The 11,140-nt window shown below is 36.3% G+C and overlaps 1 protein-coding gene across 3 annotated transcripts; it reads right to left on the reverse strand.

Moving 5' to 3' along the window:
- Positions 1-1,955: 1,955 nt before the first annotated feature.
- On the reverse strand, positions 1,956-11,140 carry LOC144076231 (leucine-rich repeat-containing protein 3-like). Of its 3 annotated transcripts, none has more exons than XR_013300767.1 (4): positions 10,324-11,140; positions 7,029-7,137; positions 3,813-5,726; positions 1,956-2,095 (listed from the first exon to the last, which is right to left on the reverse strand). XR_013300767.1 is itself a non-coding variant. In XM_077603904.1 (3 exons), exons 1-3 carry the CDS (start codon positions 10,567-10,569, stop codon positions 4,927-4,929), a joined length of 1,155 nt encoding a protein of 384 aa, XP_077460030.1. In that variant the 5' UTR covers positions 10,570-11,140; the 3' UTR covers positions 3,451-4,926. The 3 variants fall into 3 exon arrangements, 1 of the variants encoding a protein (XP_077460030.1); XR_013300766.1 differs by having other exon boundaries at positions 1,956-2,098; XM_077603904.1 differs by lacking the exon at positions 1,956-2,095 and having other exon boundaries at positions 3,451-5,726.

Genomic DNA, 11,140 nt, shown 5'->3' on the forward strand with positions numbered 1-11,140 from the left:
TTTTTTTCTTTAAAAAACGACATAGTATATTAAGGCTTTTTTTCTTTGAAAAAACGACATAGTATAGTAAGGCTTTTTTTCTTAAAAGACGACATAGTATAGTAAGGCTTTTTTTCTTAAAAATCGACAGTATAATAAGGCTTTTTTTCTTTAAAAAAACGACATAGTATAATAAGGCTTTTTTTCTTTAAAAAACGACATGGTATAGTAAGGCTTTTTTTCTTTAAAAACGTCATAGTATAGTAAGGCCTTTTTTCTTAAAAACGACATAGTATAGTAAGGCTTTTGTTCTTTAAAAAACGTCATAGTAAGGCTTTTTTTCTTAAAAAAAACAACATTATAGTAAGGCTTATTTTCTTAAAAAACGACAAAGTATAGCAAGGCTTTTTTTCTTAAAAAACTACACAGTATAGTAAGGCTTTTTTTACTTTTAAAAACGACATGGTATAGTAAGGCTTTTTTTCTTAAAAATCGACATTATAGTAAGGCTTATTTTCTTAAAAAACGACATAGTATAGCAAGGCTTTTTTTTCTTAAAAAACGACATAGTATAGTGAGGCTTTTTTTCTTAAAATACGATGTAGTATAGTAAAAGGCTTTTTTTCTTTAAAAAACAAAATAGTTTAGTAATGTTTTTTTTTCTTAAAAAACGACATAGTATAGTAAGGCTTTTTTCTTAAAAAATGTCATAGTATAGTAAGGCTTTTTCTCTTAAAAACGACAGTATAGTAAGGCTTTTTTTCTTTAAAAAACGACATAGTATAGTAAGGCTTTTTTTTTTTAAACGGCATAGTATAGTAAGGCTTTTTTTCTTAAAAAACGACATAGTATAGTAAGGCTTTTTTTCTTTAAAAAACGTCATAGTATAGTAAGGCTTTTTTTCTTTAAAAAAACGATTTAGTATAATAAGGCTTTTTTTCTTTAAAAAACGACATGGTATAGTAAGGCTTTTTTTCTTTAAAAACGTCATAGTATAGTAAGGCTTTTTTTTCTTAAAAAACGGCATAGTATAGTAAGGCTTTTTTTCTTAAAAACGACATAGTATAGTAAGGCTTTTTTTTAAACGGCATAGTATAGCAAGGCTTTTTTTCTTAAAAAACGACATTGTATAGTAAGGCTTTTTTTCTTAAAAATCTACATAGTATAGTAAGGCGCTTTTTCTTTAAAAAACGTCATAGTATAGTAAGGCTTTTTTTCTTAAAAAACAACATTATAGTAAGGCTTATTTTCTTAAAAAACGACATAGTATAGTAAGGCTTTTTTTCTTAAAAAATGACAAAGTATAGTAAGGCTTTTTTTTCTTAAAAAAACGACATAGTATAGTAAGCCTTTTTTTCTTTGAAAAAATGACATAGTATAGTAAGGCTTTTTTTCTTAAAAAACGACAGTATAGTAAGGTTTTTTTTCTTAAAAAAAACGACATAGTATAATAAGGCTTTTTTTCTTTAAAAAACGACATGGTATAGTAAGGCTTTTTTTCTTTAAAAACGGCATAGTATAGTAAGGCTTTTTTTCTTAAAAAACGGCATAGTATAGTAAGGCTTTTTTTCTTAAAAACGACATAGTATAGTAAGGCTTTTTTTTAAACGGCATAGTATAGCAAGGCTTTTTTTCTTAAAAAACGACATAGTATAGTAAGGCTTTTTTTCTTAAAAAAACGACATAGTATAGTAAGGCTTTTTTTCTTAAAAAACGACAGTATAGTGAGGCTTTTTTTCTTAAAATACGACATAGTATAGTAAAAGGCTTTTTTTCTTTAAAAAACAAAATAGTATAGTAATGTTTTTTTTTTCTTAAAAAACGACATAGTATAGTAAGGCTTTTTTTTCTTAAAAAACGACATAGTATAGTAAGGCTTTTTTCTTTAAAAAACGACATAGTATAGTAAGTAGGAGCCCTGAGGTGCACCCAATTATCAGAATCAAAGTAGATAGAGAATTTTTAAAAGATGGTACCTGCTTGGGTTTGGATACGCTGATTGTGTCGGAAATGGGCTTCTTATTTTCTTTTCCTGCGCTCTTGGAGAAGAGATCCACAAATTTCTCAGTCTACCGTCGGTTCTTGAATGGTCTCCCAAACTAAGGAGCCGCGCTGCCTGCTGAAAGACGGAAATTACATTAAGTGAGAATATGACGGAGTGCTTTGACGGAGGCTTTTTTACTTAAAAAATGACAGTGTAGTAAAAGGCTTTTTTTCTTAAAAACGACATAGTATAGTAAGGCTTTTTTTTCTTTTAAAAAACGACATAGTATAGTAAGGCTTTTTTTCTTAAAAAAACGACATAGTATAGTAAGGCTTTTTTTCTTTAAAAAACGACATAGTATAGTAAGGCTTTTTTTCTTTAAAAAACGACATAGTATAGTAAGGCTTTTTTTCTTTACAAAACGACATAGTATAGTAAGGCTTTTTTTCTTTAAAAAACGACATAGTATAGTAAGGCTTTTTTTCTTAAAAATGACAGTATAGTAAGGCTTTTTTTCTTTAAAAAACGACATAGTATAGTAAGGCTTTTTTTCTTAAAAAACGGCATAGTATAGTAAGGCTTTTTTCTTAAAAAACGACATAGTATAGTAAGGCTTTTTTCTTAAAAAAACGACATAGTATAGTAAGGCTTTTTTCTTAAAAAACGACAGTATAGTAAGGCTTTTATTTAAAAATTGACAGTATAGTAAGGCTTTTCTTAAAAAACGACATAGTAGAGTAAGGCTTTTTTCTTAAAAAACGACATAGTATAGTAAGGCTTTTTTCTTAAAAAACGACATATGGTTAGGCTTTTTTTCTTTAAAAATACATAGTTTAGTAAGGCTTTTTTTCTTAAAAAACGACATAGTATAGTAAGGCTTTTTTTCTTAAAAACGGACTAGTATAGTAAGGCTTTTTTTCTTAAAAAACGACATAGTATAGTAAGGCTTTTTTCTTAAAAAACGACATATGGTTAGGCTTTTTTTCTTTAAAAATACATAGTTTAGTAAGGCTTTTTTTCTTAAAAAACGACATAGTATAGTAAGGCTTTTTTCCTTAAAAAGACATAGTATTGTAAGGCTTTTTAAAAAAAACGACATAGTATAGTAAGGCTTTTCTTTTAAAAAAACAACCATGTATAGTAAGGGTTTTTTTTCTTTAAAAAACGACATGGTATAGTAAGGCTTTTTTTCCTTAAAAACAACATAGTATTGTTAGGCTTTAAAAAAAAACTACATCGTATAGTAAGGCTTTTTTTCTTAAAAAATACACTATGTATAGTAAGGCTTTTTTCTTCAAAAAAACCACCATGTATAGTAAGGCTTTTTTTCTTAAAAATAGTTTATGTATAGTAAGGCTTTTTTTTAAATGGACTCTTAAAATTAGACTATGTATAGTAAGGCTTTTATTTGGGAATTTAGGGTATTGCTTATGATCATAAACGCCCTTCCTCAGAACCTACTAGTGCCGCTGGACCAAAATGAAAACTCAAGTGTCCACACATTTATTGGGAACGTCACATGACAATTAACATCATTTTCCCTCCCCCCAAATCCGCCTCCTTATACAAGGTAGAATTTGTCATCACATATAACACATTATATTTAGTCACGGCTATACCAATGCACGTTATCATCGTGATGTCACACAAACATCAAAGAAAAACAGACCGATTAAATCCAGGCCAACGAGAACAACAAAAAAACTGAATGATTATTAGATTTTGCCAATCGTGAAGCGTGGTAGGACCAAAACGCGGGGAAACGCCGTGCGCACAAGAAAACTTTAACAAACATAGCAAACTTCTCAAGAAAAATAACAGACTTATAATTCAAATAACATAAACATACCTGAAAAAGAGGACGTGAGAAACGCAGACCATCCAAACAGGACTGACAAACACAATAGACAGGCATGGCAATCAGCAACAGCTGGGTCACCGGGGGCAGGGAAATCACAAGTGAAATGACTGGCCAATCACAGGGCAGGAAAAAAAACACAAATCCAATCTGTAACAATGATGCGTTTGATGGCACACGTCAGTTTGAGTGTTTGATAAAAAGGGAAGCAGGCACTTATGAAAAACTCCAACGGTGATTAAGAACAATGCTGCGTTCAAGGGACAACGATAATAAAGGAAACTTCATACATTCTGTATTGTCTTATTCCAGTATGTATTTATTTTTTAAAGCGTGTGTGAGAGACTTCTTGGCCTTTTTTTGGGTGACTGTTTTCATATTCCTGAGGATAAATCAACACTTCTCCTGTTCCTGTGTTAAAAAAAATAAAAAATAAAAAAATAAGCCAAAGATGACAATAATTGTCATGGTAATCATAATATGAAACTAAAATGCATGCCCAATAAATCAAAAAGTTATAAAAGTTAAAAAATGAAAATCAGAAATGCAAAAATTATGCCTTCCTCCATTATTTTTTTTTTAGACCACTTATCCTCACAAGGTTCGCGGGGGGTGCCGGAGCCCATCCAAGCAATAAAAAAATAAAACAGCCAAAGATGACAATAATTGTCATGGTAATCATAATACGAACCTGAAATGCATGCCCAATAAATCAAAAAGTTATAAAAGTTAAAAAATGAAAATCAGAAATGCAAAAAATATGCATTCCTCCATCCATTTTTCAAACCACTTATCCTCACAAGGTTTGCGGGGGGTGCCGGAGCCCATCCAAGCCAACTGTGGACACCAGGCAGTCTTTTTTTAATAAATTAAAAGAGAAAATTGCTCATTCATTTTCCAAACCGCTTATCATCACAAGGGACACGGGGGTGCTGGAGCCTATCCCCGCTAACTACGGGGGGGGGGCACCCTGATTCGGTGTCCAGCATTTTTGCAAATAATCTTTTAAGGTCAATCTCTCCAAATGATTCAAAATATCAAAATATTTGTGGTCATTTCACTCATCAAACAGTTCATTGTCAACCGTGGAAAGGCAAGCATCCAATCAGAAGCCGGTACTGAGGGTGTCCGTCTCGGTGGGGGTCTTGCGGGGGCTCGGGAGGCTCTTGAGGTACTCCAGGTGCCTCCGAGCCTCGGCCTGGTTCTGCCGGACGTAGTAGACCACGTAGACGATGACCATGAAGAACCAGACGAACATGGTGACCAGCATGGCCACGTCGGTGGTCTTCCGGTGGAGGCTGCAGAAGTTGACGCCGGCGTCCAAGAGCCGGACCAGCGGCTGTCCGGCGTGCTCGCCGCCGGCCATGGGGTCCTCCCAGCGGCCGGCCTCGCCGGGCCCCCGCGCCGAGCTCTCGCACACGATGCCGTTGACCGTCTCGGGTTCCAGGTTGAGCGACTCCATCAGTTCCTGGAGCGAGCAGTCGCAGCGCCACGGGTTGTGGTAGAGTCGCGTCTTGGCCCGCGTGCCGCCGAACTCGTCGCGGCTGGCTCGTCTCAGCTGGTTGTGCGACAAGTCCAGGAGCCGCAAGTCGGGCCCCAGCCGCCGCAAGGCCCCCGAGGACAGCGAGTCGATGCGGTTGTGCGCCAGGTGGAGGTCCCGCAGTTGAGCCAGCCGGGCGAAGGCGTGCTCGGGCAGGTTGCGGATGTCGTTGCGCTCAAGGTGGAGGGATAGCGTGTCCGCCGGGATCCCCTCGGGGACCTCGCGGAGACCGGCGTCCGAGCACAGCACGGTGGCCGTGTCGCGGGCGCAGCGGCAGCCGTCGGGGCAATGCGGACGGGCCGGGCACCACAGGGAGAGGAGAAAAAGCGTGCCGAACAGCCATCGGAGCGCCGCTGCGTCGCCTCCTTCAGGGAGAGAGTTGTTATTGCACTACGTTAGCTTCTTTTTTTAAATTTCAGTTTATAAGTCGCACCGGGCAAATACAGTGTTACCTCGACATACGATCTTAATCCGTTCCGGGACTGAGATCGTATGTCGAGCTTTTCGTAACTCGAGCGGACGTTTCCCATTGAAATGAACTAAAAACTATTTAATATGTTCCAACCCTCTGAAAAAACACCCAAAATAGGATATTGGATTGGAAAAAAAAATATTTCTTCTAATTCGCCATCTATTAACAAAGTAACATAACTAGTGGTTTAATAGTAATAAAATGTGTTTAATAGAAGTAAAAATGGGGGGTGTTGTGTGCACGAGTATACTTCATTACCCAGAAAGCCCTCTTTTTGCCCGCGCATGCGCGTTGTGCGTTTCCTGGTTGAAACTCGTCTGAATAAATCATTCAGTCCTCGTAGATATAGTAGTTATACACGAAAGAGATGCGGCAAAAAAAGACAGTGCGCTACAATGATAAACAGCCTCTCATGTCATGGCCACCTGGCTTTCTCGCATCTAGAAATTTTTCTCGTATCTAGAGCAAATTATTTGCTCGAAATATTCGTCGTACCACGAGCTGATCGTAGGTCGAGGTACCACTGTAATGCATGATGACAGAGAAAAAAATGATAGTCGCACTTTTGGGGCGGCCATTTTGGATGTTATCGCAAACCAAGAACATACGATAAAGTAACAATAGTAAAATAGTGAAATTTGTTTTCAATTCTATTGAATTTGTATGAACGCTGTCAAATAGTCGTATTAACTGAGATGAGATTATTTACATGAGTGTGCTACGCTTTTTAATTAAGATTTTGCTGCCATTGACGATGCCTGACGTCCAATCACGTGGCTGTCCAATCATCCCTCTGCGAGCTATTGTTATAAACGGTATCAACCATAAAGCATTGGAGTAATACATAAGTCAAAATAGTATTGATAGGAATAATAATCAACAAAAAAATTCTAATTGAGAACCCAGTTAGAAAATCAAAACATCAACTAGGGTACGAAATAATGAATTAAAAAAAATATGAAAAAGAAAAAAATATTAAATTACAAAAACTATATACATATATTTTAATTGCATTTCTTGAATTTCTTCTACTTTGAGATTTTTCAATTTTGTTGTTGTATTTTTCTATGCATTTTGTACACATACATATGTACTATATATTTTTATTTATTTATTTTTTAATGTGCACAATTCAATTAAAATTCCAGCCAAAGCACAACAGCAAAAAAAAATTTGATAAAATTTGCAGACTTACGTGGGAGTCTTCTTTTCTCCATCGCTGTGGCGTCGCAACCGTGCACATGGCCTCGGCGTGGCCCCCCGACAAGCCCCTCCGCTGGGAAGTCAGCGCCGCAGTCTGACACCTTGAGGAGGAAAGGGTTCACTTTGTGGCGGGGGACTCAAACACGCGCCGACCTTCTCGCTGGGGGACGCCAATAAAAAAAAGAAGCCTTTCAGCTACCTCATTTTCTGGGACAATCTTATCGCTCGCACCTTCTGTGTACTCAACGTCGCGCCCCCCCCCGTGCTGGCCTTTGGCATTTTGGCCATTTTAGCCTTTGGAATATAGCCGTCATTTCAGGTTTTATGGCTGCAAATTGAAACCGATGAAGATGGCCTTTTTATTTCCTGCTGATTTATTCATGGGGGCAAATTTGAGGCCCCAAAATCCTTTTTTCCTGACCAAATGTCACTATTTCAACTATTTCAATATGTTAAATGATGTGTATGATGTGCAAAAATTCATGTATATATTATTGTACGGACCTAATGATACTGTTTGTTGCGTCTGTTCCTTTAAGAGGGTTGTACCGTATTTTCTGGAATATAAGTCGCAGTTTTTTTTGTAGTTTGGCTATGGAGTGACTAATATATGTATTTTTTTTCACTGACTATCAATAGCCTGTTATCGTTTTTTAGGCGTTGTTGTGTCTGTTCCTTTAAGAGGGTTGTACCGTATTTTCCGGAATATAAGTCGCAGGTTTTTTTTGTAGTTTGGCTATAGAGTGACTAATATATGTATTTTATTTTATTTCACTCTGACTATCAATAGCCTATCTTTTTTTTAAGGCTATAGGTATCCAAAAACAGTTTATATGTTACATTGAAAGAAGAGGTTTGCCATTTTTTTCCCAAATTTACTATTATACTTAAGTACAATGTTTTTGATTGGTTTCTGATCATTTTAAAAGACTTACACTCCAGTCCAACTTATATATTTTTCCCCTACCTTTATGCATTCTTTAGCTAGTGCGACTTATAGTCCGAAAAATACGGTACCCGTCTCTCTGAAATGTGTGCAATGAGCAATTTACAGTAATCCCTCGATTATCGCGGTTAATGTAGAGCGGGAAAAACCGCAAAGTAGCCTCACCGCTAATAAAAACATTTTTTTACTTCACATTTTTATTAACTTAAAATGTTTTTTCTTTTTTAAACTTTAGTGCTGAGTTCTAGTAGCTAGTGGAAGAAAGGGGAGTGGCTTCTGCTTGCGAGTTTCAGCGTGAATTTTCACATTTTTATGAACTTACAAAAAAATTTAATTGACAAAAAAAATCCCCCATAAAAAACGCAATGTAGTGAAACCGCAATAGTTGAAGCCGCGATATTCGAGGGATTACTGTATTTAATTTTTATTGTTATCTCTGTGATAATATCTGTTCATAAATTCAAAACAATACTCCGATTAACCTGCAAATTGGAAATATGATACCCAAACTCAGTGTTAGTTCTTTTGAATTTGTTTTTTGTTCTTTTAAACCGTTAATGATTCTTCTCAAGGTTTTCAAAGCAAAAATAAAAAAACATATCAAGCTTGCTAATTAAAATAGCATTCTGGTCAAGGTTACATTCTTCCTTGTTAGCTTCTATTGAATTTTTATTAAATATAAAAATTCACTGATTAACATGATTCATCCTAGCTTTTCTACCTTTTGACACAAAGGGGAAAAAAAAGAATCACATTCATTATACTCCGTCTTTTTTTCCCATGATGCACCGGCGCCTTCATCATATTTCATTGGCGTTGACACGGACATTTTGAGGATGAGGGTTAGAAAAAGTGGCTGAGATGGATGTGGACGTAAGGCCTGGCGCTCTATTAACGGCCACCACATCAATCCAGTCGGAGTCACTCGCCGTCAATAAGACGAACAAAGGGGACAAGTGGGAGGGACGGCCGAGGTGGGGCGACGGTTCAATTCCCAAAGCATTTCAAAGGCTAAACATTAACAGCACGTGTCCAAGTGGAGTTGTGATGACCTGCACTGGGAATCAAATAAAATGCAGTTTTTGTTTTTTTTGGGAGGGCAGAAAATTTTAAATGCATTTAAACATTGACTGAGAGGGCTACCAGTCAGAATGGATCGTCAATAGCCATATTAAAAAAAAATATTAAATGTATTCATTTTATTTATTTATTTATTTTTAAAACTGTTTTTTAACTTTGGAATATTTTCATTTTCAATTATATATTTTCATTGTTTTATACGTATTTTTTCGAATTCATTGATATTTGCTTCATATAAAATAAAATAAGTCATAAAATAAGTGTTCTAAGGGTTTTCCACTGTGGTTTATAAGCCTGGCGGTTCGCCAGGCTTTTCTTTAAAGCCAAAAGAGTGCTTCAGAAAAAATATTTAAATTCTACATTTTTAACCTCATTTTAACTGGATTTTCCGATATTATGATTGATAAGTAAACAAATCTATCCCAGCTATTTGCCATTGCACTGAATTGCATTGTTTCAATTTAATAATTTTTATTACATTTTTAATTTAAAATTTGTTGTAACAAAAAAAATACAAAATTTCCTTTTGCAATTTATATATTGTTGATAAATAGCTTATACAAACATATATTGGGCATATTTTCCAAATTTCTCAGATTTTTTGTATTCCCTAAAAAATGACCCGCTTCTCTAAAAACAATCTAAATTTCCCGTCGTTAAAACTGAAGGGAAAATCCAATGCAACAAATATATTTTATAAGATAAAGCGGAACAAAGTGTGGCTACGCACCTGAAAGCTCAAATTACAACAAGGCGCCTTTTTCAGCTCTTTAAGTAATCATGTTATTACGATATATTATAATAAGCTACAAAATAACATTTTATTCCGCATTTTTTTAACTTGTAAGGATTTGTCGTTTGTCCATTTCAATAGGAAAAGATCATTGAGAGCGTGTTGACTTCCAAGCAAAATGAAGTGGGAGGAGCTAATAGTTGATGACTGAAGTCAAAGCGTACACACATTTATAACACACACATGCACTCAAATTAATTTCCATCCCAGTTTTCCTCCAAAGTGCATTCAAGTGACAGTGACATTTAAAAAAATAACATAGCGTCAATGAAGAGTTTCCAATTAAAGTACCAGCCAAAGAAATGACAAATACTCATCAAAACGTAGCGCGCACACTCATAAAAAAATGTGTTTGAAGCTCCCAAGCTTAGACCTGCCATATGTTTCTTTTCTAAATCAAAAATGTATCATCACTTGACTCTATTCTGACAATAAAATAAAAAATAGCAAGTAAATGACTCAACTTACAAGTGTATGGATGGGTGTCTTCCTTTCCCAAGTTTGTCTTTTCTCAAATCCCGTTTCTGGATCTTGGCTGGTGGAGGCGCTGGTGGAGGCGCGGTCCGCTCCGTCCTCGTCGGAGACTGGAGCGAGAGCGGGGGGGGAGCGCTTGTAATAAAGAGGAAGGGGCGTGTCCTTCTCTCTCCCATCTCTCATTCCCGCTTTCCTCCCAAGGTGCATCTCACGTGTCATCGTTCCTCGCGTCCCCGCCATGTGAAAGACTATGTTATCATCTTATTGATTACGGCTGTCACGGGACCTCAGAGGGGAGACGTCAAGAGGGCATGAATATTTTAAAGGGGAGTGGGGGGTGAGAAATATGAAATTTTGGGGGAAAATGGGGTTCTAGTCTGTGGTTGGCAATTTAAACATCCAATTTGTTTTCATGGTTGTGCTCATCACTCCATTGTATTTCAAGATAGAGTTGCTCTGAAGGTCGGTAAACTCACTTCCTGTAGATTTAACGGCAATTACGGTGGGTAGAGGTCACTTCCTGTTTTGGGGGGGCATTTACGGGTCGCTTCTTGTTGATTTGGGGGCATTTCTGAGTCACTTTAAGTTAATGGCAGGTCATTTCCTGTTCGTTTTGTGCTTGATTTTTTTTTTCAGATCACAAATCTCTGATTTGATGGTGCCGATGTCAAAATAAAAGCGCTATGATGTTCCTGTCAGGCAAAACAACCCATTTTGGACCCTCTGGCGAGTCATTTCTAGCCCGAGGGCCATATGTTTGACAACCATTGGATTAATTCATAGACTTCATTTGCTAGCAAATTTAAAAGGT

Source organism: Stigmatopora argus, chromosome 6 (genome assembly GCF_051989625.1).
Source record: "Stigmatopora argus isolate UIUO_Sarg chromosome 6, RoL_Sarg_1.0, whole genome shotgun sequence".
Lineage (NCBI taxonomy): Eukaryota > Metazoa > Chordata > Actinopteri > Syngnathiformes > Syngnathidae > Stigmatopora > Stigmatopora argus.